Source organism: Rhamphochromis longiceps, linkage group LG14, assembly GCF_057381845.1.
Source record: "Rhamphochromis longiceps isolate RC_006_pf linkage group LG14, R_longiceps_female_GT1.1, whole genome shotgun sequence".
Taxonomy (NCBI): Eukaryota; Metazoa; Chordata; class Actinopteri; order Cichliformes; family Cichlidae; genus Rhamphochromis; species Rhamphochromis longiceps.
Window position 1 is genome coordinate 28392837 of NC_140570.1, and position 22086 is coordinate 28414922.

Here is a 22086-nt window from a genome sequence, read left to right on the forward strand (position 1 = left end):
TTTTTTAAATAAATTAAAATCACATGTATTTTTTCAAACTCAGTATTAGTAATTCCTTTGAAGTGTGTACATATTGAAAACACAAAAGTCCAACTCTCACTGCACACTCCTGTCCTCAATCAAAATACAGGCTTCATCTCGACATCCAGGCCTCACTGACTGAACCTATCTGCTTTATTTCAGCTGGTCTGCGATCAGTTTGTACACACCTGCACGGCAGCGGACCTAGTGGCGTGTCTGAGGAGGCAAATCTGACTCAGGATCTGCAGCACAGTGTGTCGTGTGTAAGTATTTTTCCCCACTTCATAACAGAAAAGAGGAAAGCAGGCCCGCCATTTCCCCTCCTCAGTGGTCTCTTTTTCAGTCCTAGCTTGTAAAGCCGACCGACGGTGGCGGCGGCGACATCGGCGGGAGGAGGCGGAGGAGAAGGAGGAGCGGCGGAGGCAGGCAGGCGGGCAGGCGAGCGGAGAGACGCAGGGATCTGGTGTGCCACATCGGGATGAGAGCGAGGCTGAGATCCGGGTCGAGTGAGTCAGCGAGTGGACCTTGCAATCACGGCATCCTTAAAAACTGACTGATTCTGGACGGAGCCGAGCGGCACAACAATACATAAACTACCGAACATTTTTTTTTTTTATTGTTGTTGTCATTTTTCGCTTGTCTTTATTATTCCGCCCTCCCTCGGTCTGCGCCTGCCATAGCCTTAGTTCTGATTTTCATTTCCACCAAGCTGGGTGAAGCGGGGGGGGGGTCCGGTGAGGTAGCGGTGTAGGAGGAGGTGGAGGGTTTATTAATTTTTTGCTGTTGTTATTGTTTTCGTACGAGCTCATATCTGAAGGCAAACCCAGACGAGCCTCATATTTTGACAGCCTTTTGTTGCACTGACTGGAAGCGAAGATGTCGGGGCAGAGCATTACGGACAGGATAACTGCAGCCCAGCACAGTGTAACGGGATCCGCCGTGTCGAAAACAGTATGCAAGGCCACCACGCACGAAATAATGGGCCCGAAAAAGAAACATCTGGATTGTGAGTATCTTTAAACACCACACGGGTTTTGGGGTAAAACCACCACTGAATTTTCTTCCCAGTGGAAACTAAGCTAAGCTATATCGATAGCTGAGCTATTAGGCCTCAAAGCCTTTAGCACAGGCTACGTAGGCTAAGATGCTAGCGCTTGCTCATGACAGGGAGATTAGTTATATTGTTTAAACACTGACCACAGGCCTTCTTGAAATAGTTTTGAACGTAATTACGGAATCTTAAGATTGACAGCCTTTATTTATGCTTACAGTTAATTTAGCCTTTTCGTTTTACATATAAGTTGCTGTAAACCTAGCTTTTTTTTCTTTTAGCTCCCACTACTTCCTATATTTACTCATAGCTTGAAATTATAGCCGTAATTCGCTTATGTGACTGCTGCTTCATACAGAAAATCCTTACAAAATATATCAGGAAGCTGTGGGCCCTTGCACAACATTTCCAGGAATGCTCTCATCTTTAGTGGAGTGAGTGAGTAATTTGATACCTGCTGATACACTGAGGTGACACTGAAGGAGCAAAAAAGAAAAATCACAGTTTGTGCCTGGAGTACCTTAAAGGACACGGACAGTACATGACACATCTATGACAAGAATACATATGCACCCTGACGCAGGCACAGGGGCTTAAACCCTCCTCTGACTTATGAGTACATCAGAGGGGTCACTGCTTGTGTGTACTTAAAGATGCAGCGGCAATATTTTTCTGCATTTTGATCCACAGAAATTAAAGCAATGAACATGGTTTTATGAAGGCCCTGTGTCTTCATAAGAGTTCAGTGTGTGTGTGTGGAGGGAGGGGGGATTGTATATTTATCTACCATGTTCAAGGCTGCTAACCCAGCACAGTGGTTTTTGGACTCAAGAAGCTAAAACTGTGGTGAGTATTTTGGGTTGATGGTAAAGCTGCAGGTTCCACACCTGTTGTTCTGCTCAGACGACTCCCCTGAGGTGACATGAGTGAAAGTTGGCAGAGTCATACACTGTTGGACTGATCCCAACAAGAAGCCATAAATCCAGCGTGACTGAGATGCGTCTCAGCACACACAGGACAACCTGTATGTGTGTGCGTACATAATGCCACAAGGCCCTCTTATTGTATGTTGACACTTAAGAAAGGTCGGTTGTCTGGGTTGGCAGGCTTACTTATGTTTTCTCAATTTTTAATCTCCATTTTGACACAAATTTTCTGCATTTTGAGTAAGTTTAGGAGGATTACTTTCACTAGAGAGTTGAAAGTACTGTGAATGACTGGAGACACACCAGAACGATACATGTGGTGCTTTTTAAAAAGTGCGTTACGAGTAAAAGAAGCTACAGTTAGCTTAATATCTGTAAATTTTAATCTGTATAATCCTCAGAATTCTTTCAGATTCACATATTTCACAAAGTTTTAAAACAGATGACTAATGACAGTAAAGGTGTGTGTGTGTGTGTGTGTGTGTGTAGTCGAGTGTTTCAGGCTCCAGATGCATGCAGAGGGAACATTATAGGAATCTGATCATTTATGCGGCCTATTGTAGAGACTGAAAACACATTTGAGAAGCTGTAGTCTGTAAATGTTTTATTTTTTTAGGTTGTCCTTAAATCTGGATATAGCAGACACCTTTTTTTAATGGAGGTTTTCAAGTGTAAGAAGAAAGTCGAAGTTCTCAAATGTCAAATATCATTCAGTTTAATGCAGATGTAATAGAAGTTTTTCTACAGTCCGCATCATTGTTAATGAAATCGGCACTTCTTTTATCAAAGGAAAAAGTAAACACGACAACCAAATGTTCAGTTTTGTCAGTTTTCAATACTCTGATGCACTCGGCAGTATGTGCGTATGTGGAATGGAAGAAGAGCTCAAAGTGCACAGTAGTAAAAATCAAGTGTATGAATGTAGCTTGTAGTGTAGCTGAACTTTGAATCTATTAAAACTATACAGGTGCTTCATAAATAAAAGTCCAAAGTCTGATAGCCACCTCTTATGTGACACTGTCTGACTGGTAATCATAATCAGCTTTAAGTAGACATCATTAACATAGACTCATGGACTCATTAACAGTTTGATCCACAAAATGCCAGAAATTTAAAAAAAAAAGAAAAGAAAAAAGGTGTCTCATAGTTTAAACCTCAACCTTTACTTTAAAGTCACATTTAAGTAAAGATGGGGAATTCAATAGCAGAGTGTGCAGAGGATCTGCAGAGTAGTTGATAATTAATTTTGTTATTCAGTTAATCAATAAATTCTGTTAGTTATTGCTATTAGTACCTGAGTGACTGCTTAGTTTGAGTAGTGGAGGTGAGGAACGAGTGACGCTGAGTCAATGGGCCAAAATGTAACTTTATTTTATGAAACATGTCAGATCAGTATTAAAAAGTTCACAATGATCAGTCAAAACATGGTGGAAGAATTTACACACATTTACATTTTTGTCATTGTTGTTTTTTTAAGTTATCACAATAAGTAACTAATTCATCATTTATATCCTGTCTTATAGCTCCTATGGAAAGCCTCCTTTCTCTTAGTTGCTCTGTCCTCACTCTGATGCATTTTAGGACTAAAGGCATGTTTAAGATGACACACTAAGACTGATTTCTGGGTCACAGGCACAAATCAGTGTTATAAAAATACTCTTTTATATCATTGTGCTCGCATAGTCTCTCTCTCTCAATTTTTTTCCCAAGATAAAATAAACTAGCAGCAAATAATTATTCTCTATTATAAATATTCTTATAAATAAAGCCCTGTTTTTAACACGTTCTAGCTGATCCTGCATTGATTGTCGTTACATGGATTTAAACTGCATAATGAGGACTAAATGCGGATTTATTTTTAATGCACAGTTCAGTGGCATCACTCATTGTCATGACAGTTACATGAATACATTTGTGTCTTGTGAATTGATTCACTTAGAAATCGTTCATGTCAGCCACTGTGGACATTTAGCAGGCTGATTATAACATGACAGTGCTGTCAGTGCATCCTCCTCCCCCATCTTCTTCCTCCTCCTCCTGCCTCGTCTCCTCTCTGTCGTCGTTTTCTTCTCTGGGCAGTTCAGCCACCCATGCTAACTTCTCTGCTGCTGCTTCTGTGGAAGGTTATCCTGTCCTACTTAGAGTCCCCCGCCTTTTGAAAAGTCAAATATAGGACAGAAATGGAGGCCCAATTACCTCTTCAGTCTGATCGCTTCTGTGAATGGCAGGGTCATTAGCACTGATGTACTCGGCTGCTTCGAGTAGTATCATTCAACCAGCATATGGGTGCGGGGAGAGCATATGATCAGAGGAAGTGGGACAGAACATGTATGGTTAACATCTTATGCCCTGCACTTTATACTGGTCTGATAGAAGGGTGGTTTGCTGCCAGTAATAAGCTAGATTAGTTTCAGGTTTCTGCTGCAGTGATCCCTGATTGTACTCAAACAACAGTATGATGATTTAGTCATTATCATGCAGATTTTATGTGGAAAACCGCTTTTCTTAAATACCCTTATTTGGCCAATTTACCTCACTGCTCCAGAGGATTTTGGATAGAATAATAGCAGGACTTCAGGACTACAAGAACCTTTTGTTACTACCTGATCTGTAAGTTACTGGTGTGATTGTTTAATTAACTGCATAGACTTTATGTGAAGCAGAAAAAAGCTTGGCAGATGTTAGAGGAAACAGCACCAGAGCTGCCATTAATAATACAGAGATCAACAACGCAGTATAATTTTTTAGGTGCACGTATTGGACTTGGAGATTTGTGATCAAATATTCACCTATTTTATGTCCAACAATATGAAATTAAACTGTAAAATGACTAAACGAGATGGGAAATACTCAGATTTTAGAGCTGTTGGTCACATTTGTTTGGCAAATGATAATTCTGTTATCCACATATGTTGGACAGTTTCTTAACAGTTTATCATTTACAGTGTCCTAGCTGATTGTATTTTATAGTATTATCAATGGTGTTTTCTGTTAAGCTGATGGTGTTGTGTTAGATTAGAAAACATCAGTAACATAGTTGGTCTTTACAGCATTTTTAGATAATTTTGAACAGTCTTCCTTCACCATTTTCAGTTTTGTCTCGACTGATCGCCAGCACAAAACGTAGTAATGTGAATTAGCCTGTGTCGCAATTTTTGGGATTATTTGCCAGCGTTGGGGTTAACAGGTGAACAAGTTGAACTACTGTGAGCACAGTGACCTGCTTTGGAAAACATGGAAATTAGATGAACACCGGAGACCAGTTTTAAGTTTGCGCATCTGTTGTTAGTTTCTAATTTGTCACAGTAGACAGCGGCAGGTGTTGGTCTGTTTGCTGGTTCAACATAAGGCCTGTCTGACAAAAAAAAATGATACACTGGGAATGGATTCCTGATGAACATTATTCAATGTTTGTTGGCATAATATGCATCTAAATCAGCGGACAAATGGGAGCTGTTGGGATCTCAGGCCACAGGTCAGAACAGTGGAGCTTCAGATAAGCCATAAAAAGCAGTAAAATGCCTCATTCAGACTGCAGTAGACAACACTGGACAGCCTCCAGTTATTAAAAACTGTAATTTAACTGTATGAAATCTCTTTTGTTTTAAGATTTGATTCATTGCACCAACGAGATGAACGTGAACATTCCCCAACTGGCTGACTCGCTGTTTGAGAGGACCACCAACACCAGCTGGGTGGTTGTGTTTAAATCCCTCATCACTACACACCACCTCATGGTCTACGGTAACGAGGTGAGACACTTGATCCCATTCCCATTACGATCCAAGCCAATGAACTGGTTCCACTTTAATGGCAGAATATTTGAGTGTCTGTTTCACCAATTAGTGATGTTGCCTTAACTGTTGTCACGCCTCCTGCAGCGTTTTGTCCAGTATTTGGCTTCAAGGAATACACTTTTCAACCTCAGTAACTTCTTGGACAAAAGTGGATTACAAGGTAACGTTTTTTGTTCTTATCGTGGAAGTTTCAACAAAATACGTAAATTGTGATAAATGCTTATTTGTCACCTCCTGTCTTGCGTTCCAGGCTATGACATGTCTACATTCATCAGGAGGTATAGTCGATACCTGAATGAGAAAGCAGTTTCATACAGACAGGTTGCCTTTGACTTCACAAAAGTTAAACGCGGGTGAGCACTGAAACCGATTTCCTATTCTACAATAAAAGCTGTAAACTTGCTTTCCCTTTAAATATGTTTAAAGAAAGAATGTTTACATCTGAAGCAAATAATAATGCTCATTGTGACTAAAGCTGGGTTGTTTTAATTCATCAAATAGTGAAATATAGTGATCAGTTACTCACGGCTCAGAGAGGTCTTTAAATACGTTGTCTAAACTGTCTAAATTGGCTCTTTTTTTGCATTTTTGACTGTTAAGCCGTCTCAGCAGAACTTGTATCAAATTAATAGTAATAACCCATTTTTTAAAAATTACATAGAGTCAAATAGCAAATGATAAATTAATCAGTTGATTCACAAAAGATTAATTGTTGAGCATTTTTATACTTCCACAGCAGAGTTAACAGAATTGTTGTAATTCGTCTGTAATTTGTTTTCCAAATAAAGTTTAGTATATACTTTTTGTTGTTGTAATGGAGGAACATGACACTCAGTTTGCTGGACAATAGAGCTTTGTGCTAAATGGTACTGCTTGTTCTGGCTTCTCCAGTATAAAGATTTCAATTTTTAATTTTTTAAAACAACTTTTTGAAGCTGTGTATGTTTAACCTCCTAGGACCTGGCGTCCACATATGTGGACATCACATTTTGGGTTATTTAGACCAAAAGCACGGTGGCAAGGTGGTTAGCACTGTTGCCGCACAGCAAGAAGGTCCTGAGTTCAATTCCAACATCAAGTCTTTCTGTGAGGAGTTTGCATGTTCTCCCCGTGTTCGCGTGGGTTTCCTCCGGGTACTCCGGCTTCCTCCCACCGTCCAAAGACATGCAGCTTGTGGGGATAGGTTAATCGGATAATCCAAATTACCACTAGGTGTGAATGTGCGCGTGAATGTGAGTGCGAATGGTTGTCTGTCCCTGTGTGTTAGCCCTGCGACAGACTGGCGACCTGTCCAAGGTGTACCCCGCCTCTCACCCTATGACAGCTGGGATAGGCTCCAGCGCCCCTGAAAAGGATAAGCGGAAGCGAATGGATGGATGGATAGACCAAAATACTCAATTTTGCACTACAAGGGCCTGATATCCTCTTACGAGGACATTTTACTGCTACTGTTCTATCAAAATTTTAAACGAATATCCTCATATGTGGCGCTTATTTTTCTTAAAAACAAAAATAAGGTAAAAAAAAAAAAAATTGGTAATTCTTTGTTTTTACATTCATATGCCCCAATATGCCCAAATATCAAAGAGAAATTAAAAATGCATGCCATGGAAGAGTTTGGGTCTTAGGAGGTTAACTGAAAATCTCTAGGCTTCAGATTGATCTCCCCTTCAGCTGTGACAAATTACAGCAACATTTTCCTGTTCTGTTTTGTTTTTGACATTTTAGAGCCTGCTGACAGATTTATCAGTAACTATTTGCAGCACTATCATCAGTGTAAACCCATAAGTCAGTCTGTTTTAATATCTGCACTGTTTGCTTCCCCATCTCTCCTCTCCTCGTTGCCCTCGCCTGCTCCGACTCTGCGTGTGTCCACACAGAGTGGACGGCGTAATGAGGACCATGAACACAGAGAAGCTGCTGAAGACTATCCCCATTATTCAGAACCAGATGGACGCCCTTCTCGATTTCAATGTGAGTTTAAGGTGAAGCCCCCCCCCCCCCCCCCCCCCCCCGTGGTTCTGCAGCTCGTGTAGTAAGAAGCTGCTCATCTGGAGTGTGCAGAGTGCACCGAGACTGCTGTATTTCCCTAATTCAGAAGCAGACTTTTTGTTTTTTGTGTGGCAACAAATCGCTGTGCAGAAGCTTTAAAGATAAATGTCTCGGCTGATTGCTTTCCCTCAGGTCAATGCCAACGAGCTGACTAATGGAGTCATCAATGCAGCCTTCATGCTGCTCTTCAAAGACTCCATCCGGCTCTTTGCTGCTTATAATGAAGGCATTATCAACCTGCTTGGTAAGACCTTTGCGGACTCACCTTGTCTTTGTAAATCCTGTGCTGTTGTTGGCCATTACAAGTAAATACAATGTTTTTTTTCTTTTTTATATATATAACCAAACAGAGAAATACTTTGACATGAAGAAGACTCAGTGCAAAGAAGGTCTGGACATCTACAAGAAGTTCCTCACTCGAATGACCCGGATATCAGAATTCCTGAAAGTAGCAGAGGTAAATTAGACTACATTTATCTCCACAAATGCTCCTGCTGTCGTGAGTGCAGGGAAGCAAACACAACTCGCTCTTTCTTTCTAACAGCAGGTGGGAATCGATCGAGGAGACATTCCAGACCTTTCACAGGTAAGCGTCAGAAAACCTGAGGTTTCCACTCTTATTAGGAAGACTTTTCTTTTCTTTCTGTTACTGCCAGCTCTAACTGCTTTTTTTTTTCTTTTTTTGATTCAGCATTGTCCTTGTTAGACTAGAATATAGTATACTCGGCTCACATTTTATTTACAATTAGGCACTTTGCATGATTTCCTTCTTGGGCGCATGTCTGCCAGAGGAGGCGGTCCTCTTTTCCAGTTCCCTATCCTCTTTCTTCCTCTTCTGAATCTCCTTCTTTTCTTCTTGCCCCCAGTACCTTCTTCTAATTCTTCTGACAGTAAATAAAGGTGTGGAGTCCTCACACTATAGTTGAAGCCTGCATAGTGGCAGATGTTTCATAATTTACAGTAAACTGTGCACACTGTTGTGCTCGTCTCTGGGGGACCAGTTTTACATAAATAATTTACCCCCGAAAAACTGCAGCTAAGAAGCCTTTCCTCTCACTGTCACCACCTTTATATTCTGTATTTTCCCCTTATCTTTCCACTTTAGTTCACAGTTTGTGTAAGTACTATCATTCCACTCTTCTTCTTCTATGTCCGTGACTTGCCTCAGTGTTGTCTTTTTGCATGCCTCTGCTCTGACTCTGTCTCCTACATCGTGGTGAAAAACAGTTGAAGGAAAAAACACTCGCCGTGGTAAAATTCTGTTCACTTTTGGTCATGTTATTGAGGTGTAAGCAAGCATAGCTCATCTCCTGTAAAATGGCTGCCCCGTTGTGCTTAGACACCGCCACTTCAACAACGGCCGGGTTGCTGAAAGTGTTGTGGTGCTGTACGTCATCCCACACAGATGTTACTCTCATCCAAAGTAGCTCTTTGGCTGGAATGTAGTTATCGATCAGTGGTGGGTAACTAATAGCCCAAAGCTACCAAAAACGTGCAGATCAAAGACATAAATTGGCTGTCTACACCTGAGTTTTCATGGTGTGGTGTTTTGTACTCCATCTTGGTTGCTCACCACTGTCTTTTATGGTCTTCATGTCTATGTAGACTACATTTTCTGTCTCAGGAAGTCACTGACTCTATGTTCTCTGTCACGACAGGCTCCTAGTAGCCTTCTCGAAGCTCTAGAGCAACACTTGGCCTCTTTAGAGGGCAAAAAGGTCAAAGATTCCACTGCAGCCAGCAGGTATATAAATCCTCTTATATTTGCCTTGGATCACAGCAACTACCTCAACATTTATATTAGATCAGTCATACTGACTTATCTGTGCTGCACTGCATCTGGTGTGAATTTGTTTCCCTGCAGGGCCAGCACTCTGTCCAATGCTGTGTCATCACTGGCCAGCACAGGGATGTCTTTCACTAAAGTCGATGAGCGAGAGAAGCAGGCGGCTCTCGAGGAGGAACAGGCTCGACTCAAAGCTCTCAAGGTTAATGCATTTTTGAAACGAAAAATGAAACATTATTTCACGTGGCATGCATTAAATCTCCCCAGCGTTGGCTTTTTTTTTTTTTTTTTTTTTTTTTTTGACTGGACTTCATTACTCATCAGGAACAAAGGCTTAAAGAGCTCTCCAAGAGGCCTTCATTTGCCACGACTGATACATCACCAATCTCCACCACTGGGGGCACTATCAGCACAGCACCAGCCATTGATCTCTTCTCTACACCCAGCTGCTCCAATGGGTACTGCTTAGATCTATATTTTGTACTTGAAAAGAAAGCGCTTCAGTAACTAATTTATAACATATAAAATTGTGAGTAATTAGGACATGTAGGGAACCTTTGCCGGCATTGTCGTTGCAGAAGAAGGTATCAAACAGTCACGATGAGATGCTCATGCTAGTAATGACATGAGAGGATGTACATGTGAGATAGCTGAAGCAGTTTATTAATCAGCTGAAAAGTATTTTGTTGGTTTTCTTGATTTTGGGTTTGAGACTGGTGATCATTCAAAAAATTACATGATCTCACCGTGTGCCCAGGGAAAGGATAACGGGTACGTTTCACCCTTCATAATGCTTCCTCTTCTACAGCTGCAGTCTGTAACCCAGAGGTGTAGTCAGTTTATTATCACATTGGCGCTAGAAGCAGCCATTAGAAAATGAGTACACTGTTGTCATAAAGGGACAGACATGGTCAACAATAATATTCAGGTAGGCGGTGGCATTTAAGTGACACTCCGTTAGTGCAAATAGGCACAAAGTGTGCCAAGAAAATGTCCCCACACCATTACATCTCCACCACCTGACTTAACCAAGGCAGGATGAATGCATGCTTTCATGTTTACACTTAATTCTGACCTCACCATCTGAATGTTACAACAGAAATCAAGACTTCCTGAACAACAAATGTTTTTCAGTCTTCTGAAACATGCAAATTTTAGCCTCAGTTTCCTGTTCTTAGCTTAAGAACAGCGTCAATTGCACTTGGTGTGGTCTTCTACTACCTGTAGCCCATCTGTGCACAGAGATGCTCTTCTGCATACTGTAGTTGTAGTGAGTGGTTATTCAGGTTACTGCTGCCTTCTTCCTCTGACCTCTAACATCAACGAGGCATTTTTGCCCCAGGAACTGCCGCTCATTGAAATATTGTAATGCTCGATTTGAACTTCAGCAGGTTGTTTTGACCTTGTCTACGTGCCTCAATGAATTGAATTGCTGCCATGAAATTGACTGATTATATACTTGCGTTAATGAGCAACTGAGCAGGTGTACCCAATAAAGTAGCAAGTGAGTGTATTTACACTGAAAAGCTTAAGGGAGAGACTTCTGGTTGGAAAACACATGCTTCTATATTAAAATAATATACTAATGGTGGTTGGTGGTATAAGATGATGTATTTCTGGATCAGGGAGCCACATGACAAAGTAAAAGTTTTATTAAAGTGATTTTGCTCAATGTGTACATTTAAATATGACAAGAGCTATGAAAGCATAATATTTGATTTAGAAACAAAAAAGATTAACCCTTCCCCACTAGAGCAGCCTTTTCGGCCATTAACTCCAAATGGTTATCTGTCAGAAGAGACCAGGATAAACACTATAATCAAGCAGTTTCCGGGGCTGTATTATGGATTTGTTTACCAGGCTTTTTTCTTCTGTCCACAGTGCAGTGAAGATGGAGAGCGACCTTTTTGACCTGCAGCCTACTTTCCAGCCCTCCATGCAATCAGGCACCACAGGGCTTCCAGCAGCGACAGCATGGGCAGGTGAACTGTCGCCTCTCCCATCACGTTCCAACCAACATCTGCTTCTGGACTTTATTTGTTCTGCATGCTTTCCTCTTGTTGTTGTCTGACTCTGAATCCCACATCTTCCTCTGCTCTTCACTTTCTTCTGTCTTTTGCTTTTCTGTCTCTCTCTCTCTCTTTCTTCTGCCCGCATAGATCCTTTCACGTCTACTGAAGCTGGAGATGATTCCATGCCAAACCTTAACCCTTTCCTCTCAAAACTCGTTGTCGATGCCACTCACTTACCTGTCGTGTCTTCAGACGGTGTTAGCTTTTCCTCTAGGACATCTGGTCATGAAGTGTTTGGTGGTAACAAATCATTTTGTTTCTCAGAAGTCTTGTCGTGCTTGTTCATTTCTGTGTAGCTTCTTATAAGCATGATTAGCCTGCATGTTTTCCCTCTGCTGGTTTAGTTTGAATGTTAATTACCTGTCTGCTTATACACATCTCAGTTCTCTCTTCCTGTCTTCCTGTTCTAAGCTCAAGCTCAAATTACGTTAGCTTCTTAGCCTCTTTGTGCCTCTCATGTACCAAACAGGGTCCTCCATGTCCTGCTATGGAGGTAGTTTGGGCTCTTTTAATGAAGTTTGGTGTTGCATTGTAGTGCAAAGATGCCTTAGAGCTTTAAGTGGAAATATGTTCTTCTTTTACCAACACTATTTTTGATTCTCCAGATCGTTACAATCCCTTTATTGACACAAACTCATCCGTTTCAACCAATTACAAACGCACAGTGCGGATAGAGCACTCCATCTCAGGTACTATGATGGCTCCCCATCACAGCCTATGTTTCCTGGCAAACATAGGATCCTATGCAAATCCCCCTCCCTCCCCCAAAGAGCCATTATTTTGTCATCCATGGTAGAAATATAGGCAGAAACTTGTGTTAAAGGAAAGGTCTGACATTTTGGGAAAATATTTTAACAAATGGTAATATTTGTTAAATTAGGGTTAGGTTTGGTTAGGTTGCTGGGTTGGATCAGTGACTGTGACAGCGTTGCTCTGGAGCTGTTCCTTAGTGATTTGGGGCCATTTTGACCTGGTAGCATCACACTGTTGCTGCAAATTTATTGAAGCACATCCATGATGCAGCTCTCTTGTTCCACCACATCTTAAGTATATTGTGTTGGGTTGGTCTGGTGACTATGGAGGTCATTTGAATACACTTAACTCATTAACCAACTTAACTATTCAAGAAACAAGTTTGAGATCATTTGAGCTATAACCCATTATGCTAGTGGAAGCGGCAATCAGAAGTCAGGTACACTGTGATTGTAAAGGGGTGGATGTAGTCAGCAGCAGGTGATGAAATGATGCTCAGTTGGTGTTAAGGGGCCTGAAGTGTGCCAGGAAAAATCCTCTACACAATTGCATCACTACTACCAGCCTGAACTGTTGATACAAGGCAGAATGGATCCATCCTTTCATGTTTATGCTCAATTCTGACCATACCAACTGAATATTGCAGCAAAAATCGAGACTCCAAATCCAGGCAACATTTTTCCAGTCTTGTTCAGTTTTTGTGAAGCTGTGCAAACTGTAGATTTGTGTTCTTAGCTGGCAGGAGTGGCACCTGATGTGCTCTGTAAACCCTAGAGATAGTGTGGGAAAATTGCAACAGATCAGCAGTTTGTGAAATGCTCAGACTAGCCTGTCGGCACTAACAACCATGTCACGTTCAAAGTCACTTGAGTTTATGTCAAAATGTGGACAGTTTGAACTCTTTTAGTCAGTGTGTCACTCAGAAATAATACTACTGTAAATCCCCTCAGGCTGCAGCGTGAGCCAACCAAAACTCTGGTACTTCTTTACAGTATCACAGTTTTGTTGATACTCTCTGCCTGGTTAAAGGACTAGGATTTAGTCAAAAGCCTTGTGTAATGTTATTTTGAGCTTTGAGACTTTTTCCTTAAATATTTAAAAGCCATTTCTTTTATGTGGGTTTTCAAAACATGCAGAAACTATTGGTCTTTTCAATCAGTGTAAAAAAAAAAAAATAATAATTCACTGGTTCATGCTTCTCATCAGCAGCAAAACAGTTTGACATTAAGCAAGCTATTTAGCAAAGTCTGACCAAGCTAGCTGCCATGTGACCTTTTGTGAATGCTCACAGCTGCATTACTTGCTTGACAGGAACAACTGCCAATCAAAATATAATGTTCCTCCAGCTGATCCGATCTACCACCAGCCATTTTCTTTAGGTGTCCACCTATTTTCAGTTTTCATGTTAAGCTAAGTGTAACATATGCTAGTCTGATCAATTAGTATTAATCTCCAAAATGTCAAACTATTCCTTTAATGCTTGCCTTTGGGTTGCTGCGGTACATATCCACCTCAAATTTTGCTTAAGAGTTTAATAACTTTTGTACATGTTAGCTCTCGTCTTTCTTTATGTAATATTGCTGTCACTTCCTCCATGTCTCTCGGCCTGGCCTTGAAATACTTTCTTTCTTCCTGTCTTTCTTTTCTTTGTGTTCTTCTTGCTTCCTGTGGCGTGTCAGACTCCTTCTGTGGTCCAGTGTCCATTGCCCAGCACCTCCCACATCAGGCTCCCTTCCCCACTGAGCCCTCTTCTGTAGCAGGTCTATTCAGAGGTAGAGTACTGAAGGCATCTCTCTGCCTCATTCATCAGTAGATCAATGCTTTTTTTTTCCATCCTGTAGAGGAAGCTGTGTTATTCTGCTCTGTGTTCAAATGTCTAGAATTTCTGTAGTTAGAAGTGCTGGTGCAGAAACCTTGGGTCCAGGCCGTGGTCAGTTTTTAGAGTATTTCTCATCTTGTAACTGTGTAACTACAGCACTCTTCTCTTTCATCTCTCTGAAGGATACTCAACACCACAGGCCCCTCCACAGCCATCAGCGGGGGGACTGCAAGTGGACTTTGAGTCAGTTTTTGGAGCCAAAGCCACAGGCAGCAGTAGCCTCAATTCTGATGGTAAGGATTTCACATTCAAGTGAACTGGCAATACCAGTACCATAGCTTTTTGTCTCTTAGTAAGGCAGACAGTGCTTAATTATAGTTTGCAGATGATGGATCAAAAACAGTCCTTCACTTAGCTGAAGAAAGTTTTTTTTTTTTTTTTTTTTCCTCACGAAAAGGGGGAGGAAATATCTGAAAGATAGTGGACCACATTAATGTTTTGTTTTTTCTACCATTTATTTTAGCTGTAGTTGCTTGAAGAAAAACAGCGAAATCTTGCTATTTAGAACTGCACTAAGTCATGTTATTTGCTTTGGATAGCTGTGTCTGGTCCTGACGTCAGATGCAGCTGAAACACCTGCAGCTCTCAGCCCCATCTTGCAAGTCGCCAATGCACGAACATACTGGTGTTTTTCTTCTGGGTTATTTTTACCCCACACTGTCTGTGTGTCTGCAAGCAGCCAAAAAACTGCATATAGTGAAGAAACTGACAGATGATAGACCTCAAATCAGAGTTAGGCTAAGAAAAATTTTCACTCGTAGTATTTTGGTGGGTATAATTGATTTTAAGAAGTGTTTTAAACACTGATAACTTACTGAATGTGCAGAATTTCAATGATGAAATAACAAATTCAATCTCTTCAAATCATCTGTTTGAACAGAGAATGAAAACAGTTTCCAGAAAACCCTGAAAGGATTAGAGAGTGATTATCAATGCACTCTAAACAAAAATGGCACCTTTGTTTTATAAGAAGGAATAAACCACATAACATACAGACCATTATATCCTTTTCATTTATATATTCAGTCCGAAACAGGCACACACCTCTAGCACTTATTGGTGTTTTTTTCTTTTTGAATCGCTCAAGAAGAAAAAACCCACTATTTCACACGTTGTTAGTGGTTACTTTAATTTCTTTAAAGCAGATGCTGCTAACATAATATGTTTTGCTTGGGGGAGAAAACTGCAGAACTCGTAATCGGCATTGTAAACTGTTTTGGTTCGCCCTTTTCTGCCCTCATAGCGCTGTTTTTGGCCCAAACAAGCAACTGTTTTCTTTTCTTTCTTTTTTAAAATCTCTAAATGTCACTTGAAGCTATCTGGCAACACCAAACTGCAGAGAAACATCATATTAATTAGCTACTAGCTGGTGCCATACCGCTGGCAGCTGACGCCAAGGTGTGCATGGAAAAGAGGATAAAGGGACCCTGATCACGGCTGCTGGATACTTGTTAGTTCTGGTATAACACAAGTGTTGCAGGAACTTTAATGATTTCAGATGTTGTCAGCTGTGGCCATATCTTTTTTTCCAGGAATAGGTAGAAGCCAAAAACTGAGCTAAAGGGCTGAAAACAAAAATCCAAATGAATAAAAGTGTCTTTTTTTTTTTTTTTTTTTAATAACACTGGAGGTACGTTAGTCGCATTTGTAGTAATTTTATGTTTACTAGATTAACGAAAAAGGTAATACTGTGTCAGCTGGCACAGAAGGATTAAAATTCATGAAAAATAGAATTTATAATAAGAAAATAAGCCCCAGTTCTAAGTGTTTGTTACGGACGGATTTTGTCATTATTACATTGTGACGAATATCTTTTCTTTTCTGAGCCAGTCCTCTGTTCTGTCTTGTCAGATATTACTGGGGGTATCCTGAAACCGACTCTTGCCGGCTCTAACCAGCCGTCCAATCAGCAGCCAGAGAAGTTGGTGTCAGATGACCTTGACTCCTCCCTGGCCAACCTTGTGGGCAGTGAGTGTGATGCTTTGCTTTTAGCTGCTCTAATTAAAGCAAGTGTTCATTAAAGGGGGGGGAAACATTTGCAGGCTAACAGCTGCTCGTTGTATTTCCTTTTTCAGACCTCGGCATTGGAAATGGCACGATGAAGAAGTAAGTGATGCTTCGTCGCTCTGTGTGTGTGTGTGTATGCGCACGTGCGCTTCAGCGGCTCTGTGCTCTCGGGCCACTTAAGGGCTGGCGCTAACATTGGCTGTGTTAATCCGCAGTGACATCCACTGGAGCCAGCCAGGGGAGAAGAGGATGACCGGCGGCACCAACTGGCAGCCCAAGGCGGCGCCAACTACGACCTGGAACCCTGTCTCCATGGTGACACAAACAAACTTTTCACTGCAGATTTTTTGCTCTTATTCTGCTGTCAAATAGAGAGCTGACATGAAACCAGAACATCTGGGTTCTCTTACATAAACTCAAAATCTGTTACTAATTACATCCATAGCTATAAACAGAACCTTGGAACAGGTACTGGTGCTTTAAACAGTCTATAACTGTCTGTAGTCAGATACACACATATATATATATATATATATATATATTTGGACAAAGGCACAGTTTTGGTAATTTGGTTCTGCACAACAGCTTAATGGGTTTGAAGTAAAGTGATGAGGCTGTGATTGAAGGGCAAGTCCTCAGCTTTTAATCACGGTTTTAACGAATTAAGTCCATTTTTAATAGGTTCAGAGTAATTGGACAAATTAACATAAAGATATGGGCATTATTTGAAATACTTTGATGCTAAATCAAGCAAAATGCTGAGTTTCCTCCCTTGAGATGCATCGTCAGGTCTTTACCACAGCCACATTAATACAATACTTGTGTTAAGCTCCTTGAATTAAAGCTGAAAGTCTGCACTTCAATCAAATGTTGATTGCTTTATTTCAAACCCATTGTTGAGGTGAATCAAAATTACAGCAGTGTAAAGCTATGTTGTTCAGGATTCTTTTAATGAACGTTTCGCACAATCAGTGGAGCTTAACAAGCCCTGGAGGGCTTTAGATGGCAGACATTAGTGCTGGAAAACAAAGAGTTGCTGCACGTTATTGTCGTGGGAGTAGAGGTTTTTATCTGCTCATAAAGTAACCATCGTTTAATTTTGTCAAAGCCTCAAAGGTTTCCATTTGTTGCGCTCCATATTTTGCAATATGAAAAGTAAAGAATCAGCGTGCACTGACAAGGAGGAGGTAATTAAAAAGGAGCTAGACCAGCTGTTGAGTCGCGACCTTTGTACCCCTGTCACCGTGGCTGTCACATTTAATGTTGTTGCCTTGCCTTGTCTTACCTGACCTGTTTGTGTCTCCTCAGCCTCCGTCGATCATGGCCTTCCCTGCCACCACACCCACAGGCATGATGGGATATGGCATGGTAAGTACGTGTAAAGCATCTGTAAAACTCATTTCGTTTGAAGTGTGAAAGAAAAATAAGCTGGATATCCATTCAGGAAGTTGTCAAATCAGCTTGTTAGATAAATATTTCCCGTGCTCTTTATCACTTGGAGAATTAATTAAATGCACTTAAAGTGGGTCAAGTGACTCATTGTTTGCTGATGTAAATATTCTCAAGGCTGATAAGTAAAGTGAGAGGTGAGTTCTCAGTAGTTTTTATTTAATTCAGTCTATAAATATTAATATTCAGTTTTCATCAGCAGATAGATCTGAGAGATTCAGGATGATGTGATTGTGTTGTTTGTGCTCACTACTGACCCCTCTGAAATTGATGTTTAACTTGCTGCAGCCTCCACAAATGGGCTCTATGGGGATGATGAATCCGCCCACCATGATGTACTCCCAGCCGGTCATGAGGCCACCCAACCCCTTTAGCTCTGTGTCTAGTGCTCAGGTGGGTGCACGTTAGTTTGCTCCGGGTTGATGCACAGTAAAGTTTGCACAGTTATCAGGTTGAGTAAACTGGTGTATCCATTGTGCTGTGATGTGCACCATGATTAGTCACTGTAAGTTTTGTTGTCAGTGTGATATTGCTGAGGATGATGACAGTTTTAACAAATGAACCCTTCACTCTGTAGAGCTGAATGGGACAAAAACTGTGAATCATCTCCCTTGTTTTGACTCCCTGTTCCAAAAAAAAAGCCTTTTTTCTTTTTTTTTTAATTAACCCTTCTCTCATACATCACAGCTTCTCCAGACTAATCTCATCCCTCCTTCAGTCTCTGTACTGACTCTGACTTCTCCTCTGGTCCTCCTACCTCCTGTATTTCTCCCTGAAATAGCCCTCTGCAGCCTCTAGTCCTTCCAGCCAGAGTCCTCTCCGAGCCCCTGGACAGGACCCGTTTGCACACCTCTCTCTCAAGGATTTCTTGTAGAGCATCTCTTTAGGTACATCATGCTCTTTGCTTGTGGATGCACCTGCATGCTTTGCATGTCCAGTTATCCATTTGTTTAATTTGTATTCAGTATAAATCCATCTGATTAGATGTATTGCTTTTTACTAATGTTAACGTGGTGTTGCTCAGATTGCTTGCCTTATTGACAGATTTAGCCATACTCATTCTAACCCCTAGTTCATCCACTATCACCACATGTTGCTCAAACCTGTTTTCTCTGAACTGTGTAGACATTGGTGAACTAACAGCATGTTTGCTAAGCTCTGACCTAACATATATATATACTAATGATAAATGTCTCATTTTGCTATCAGAAACCTACGTAAGCAGTAGCTGCTAATGAAGCTAATGTTATATCCATGTATTAGAGAAATTAAATTAATCATCATGATCCAAATAGAGTGTTTTATTTTATGTGAGAAACAAACATTGTGTTTGAAATGATGGCGTTAGCAGATAGCGTAATAGAAATTAACAACTATGTGGGATTTAGCCACTAATCTGAATTTCACAGTTGTCAGACTAATTTCCATCAAGTTTCTATTATTGTAGTGTAACCACACTAATTAATAGTGGACCTAATTCTGTTAACTACTGTAGCTTAAATTAGGAGAAGTTCAACGCTGCTAACAATTTCTGTACCTTTTTTGTTTGTTTTTGTACTCTGGAAGTCTAAAAACAACAAGTCCTGCCCTTAAGAAACACTTCGGCATAAATTTGAATGCTCTTTGTATTCATGGTGCTGTCGTTGGCGAATGTGCTCATGAACAGGCTGGTTCATGGTTAACAGTGTTAAGACTCCTAGATATGAAGATTTTGGGTTAATTTAAGGTCCCAGTCACATAGGCCTAGAGACTAATCAGTAACAACCTGGATAAAGAAATATTCATCCCCCGACCATTTGGCAAGTGGTTGTTGTTAGTTGCAAGATGAAACTGGTTGCCAATCTCCTTTCGATTGCTTTGGTTACTTGCAGTTTGGATGAAAGATGCTGCTCTTGGATTCAACAGTAAGGCAAAAGTTGTGAATGGTCTGTTTCCAGTTTGTCACATTTCCCAGTTTGACTTCCACTGGGTGAGCAGTTGACAGCTCAGGATCTACCATCCAAACTACAGATGACCATGGCAATCTGTCAGTGATCGACGCAAGGAGGGGTTTTTTGGAGCAGCACCCTCTTTTCAACAGATTTCACCTAGCAAACTTCAGCAACCACTTGGGTTTTCCCAAGCAGCCAGTCATCAACTGGTCTTAAGGGCCTATGCGACTGGACCTAAGAGAGAATGCTCCTCTCTTACTTGTTATCACTGCCAGGATATATCAGTGTAAGGTTTTGACTGTTAACAGTTGCTGGACTGGATTATGTCTGCAGGCATTTTAGTGAGTTTCTAACATTGTGCATGACCTTTTCTTGCAGATGCAGTTCATGTAATTTGAAGGAAGTGACTCTTGGAAGATGAAAGCACCCAAGCAGCAAAACTTTGTCCTCGTTGCAGTCTTCAGAGAAACATTCACACAATGGTGCAGCGACTGTCAGAAACCATGCTAACAATGTCCAGATGACGTTTGGCGATAGCTCACACCCATTATTCTATAACTTGTCCGAGACGTCGAGTGATGCTGCTGTCTAACCCACCCACCCCTTAAGAGGACTCCTTATCCGTTTTACAGTGTAATCTGTAAAGATAGTTTTGGGTGCTGAGAAACTTAAATGTTGATGTATTTGGACATGCTGTGGTTGGATATAAAGGGTTGATGTTCAGAGGGGAGGGAGTGGAAGGGAAAGTAGAGCAGTCCTTCCCTTTCTTGATCCAGTCATCAGTCATCTATTCCCTACGGTTATTTAACTGTCACTAAGTAGTGATGCTAATGACGTTTACACCTGTTTAGTTTTTGTCTTTTTTACCGTGTTTACAGTAGACATTCCTTGTGTGTTGTTTGTATTTATTTATGATTATTGGTTTAAGATTGGGGGGAAAAAATAATAATAATGTAAAAACTACAGAACACGTGGGAGTGCTTCAGCATTAAACAAGGATCTCAGACTATCATTAAGAGATAGAGTTAAAAAAAAATAGCTATTATATAAATGACACCTATTAAGCGGAATGATAGAGCACTAAATATTCTTTTTGTGTTAAGAAAATTTTCTACTAGGTGAAGGACTTCACAGTCCCCGTTGTAATTAAAGAGCAGGGGTTAGAGTACAAGTCAGTTAACAGTATATAGTTGATTCTGTGCCTAGGGTTTTACTTTGCAATGGATCAGTTTTTCTGACTAGTTGGAAAAAAACAAACAAAAAAACAAAAAAATAACACACTTCATCCACGAATCTGAGGCGTCGCACTGGGTGGTGGGCTCCATTTGCTTTAAGCTTGGCATGCCATTGACTCACTGACTGTAATCAAGGCTGCCTTTACTCTGAATGTGAACGAGTTGTCTTCATGTTGCACACATCTTTCCACACTGCAGTTCCTCAGTGAGAGGGGGCGGGGGTGGGAGGGCGGATGGCGTGTCCAGTGGAGGGGAAAAGAGTCGCAGATTAGTTGTAAATTAATTGTATAAAAGATCCCGAGGGCAGGGTGGCAGAGGAGACGCACTGTTGATCGGTGCTCTGTGTATATAAAACCTGACTGTTCTTTGAACGCAAACGTTGAAAGATGTATGAAATATGAAAGCAATTCAATCAAATTTGACTCTACCTAAGTTTGATTCAGGATATTCTCTGCGTTTGTCTCCGCAGATGTTTTCTTTATGTAATTAGAACGTGTAGCAGACAATGACTGAAGTCTTTTCTTTTCTTTTTCAAATAAAGAGCAGCTTCCACAAACTCTTGTTTATGTTTTGCTAGTTAATAGTTGAAGCGGTTTACCTGATAGCACTGGATTATAGCACGTTTTCACACAACAGGCTGTCACTAAATTACGTGCTGAATCTTGTGTGGGCGCAGTGTGTTCCAAGAAGTTTTTCGGCTTTAGTGAGTGAAAATCAGGTATTTTAATTGGCTCTAATTAGCAAAAACACATGTTAGCGCTTTATGGTTGTATCACTGGCCTTTCATCCAATATGCTCACATCTGGCTCCAAAAAAAATCAATCAATCTTTCATATACAGTCTATACTTAAATCATAGTAACATACTAATAGAAACAAATTTACTCTCCAGTTTGACTGTCTTTCAACCCTTAAGTCTAATTGGAAGATATTAAAAGAATTTGTAGCTTTTGACATTAAATTTTTATGTTGATCACACCTTGCAGGGTTGGGAGATTATTTTTCCAGGGGGCTGCATGCACTAGGAATGGTGTGGAGGACCACATGGATAAACTAAACTCAGTTCTGCTCAGTATAAATTTGAATCTCTGTGAACTCATTGGTGTGGCTTTGGGGAAAATGAATTGC

The 22086-nt window shown here is 40.8% G+C and overlaps 1 protein-coding gene across 5 annotated transcripts; it reads left to right on the forward strand.

Moving 5' to 3' along the window:
• The first annotated feature begins 307 nt into the window (after window positions 1-307).
• Window positions 308-21515, forward strand: picalmb (phosphatidylinositol binding clathrin assembly protein b). Of its 5 annotated transcripts, XM_085429472.1 has the most exons (23): window positions 308-1027; window positions 5608-5750; window positions 5880-5955; window positions 6046-6148; window positions 7676-7769; window positions 7980-8091; window positions 8198-8304; window positions 8392-8433; window positions 9506-9591; window positions 9712-9835; window positions 9958-10091; window positions 11515-11615; window positions 11793-11945; window positions 12311-12394; window positions 14138-14230; window positions 14460-14570; window positions 16189-16305; window positions 16413-16443; window positions 16560-16659; window positions 17653-17712; window positions 18082-18186; window positions 18575-18680; window positions 20103-21515. In XM_085429472.1, exons 1-22 carry the CDS (start codon window positions 898-900, stop codon window positions 18665-18667), a joined length of 2199 nt encoding a protein of 732 aa, XP_085285598.1. In that variant the 5' UTR covers window positions 308-897; the 3' UTR covers window positions 18668-18680; window positions 20103-21515. The 5 variants fall into 5 exon arrangements, with proteins under 5 accessions (XP_085285598.1, XP_085285594.1, XP_085285595.1 ...); XM_085429468.1 differs by lacking the exon at window positions 12311-12394 and having other exon boundaries at window positions 309-1027; XM_085429469.1 differs by lacking the exons at window positions 12311-12394; window positions 18575-18680 and having other exon boundaries at window positions 310-1027.
• Window positions 21516-22086: the final 571 nt, after the last annotated feature.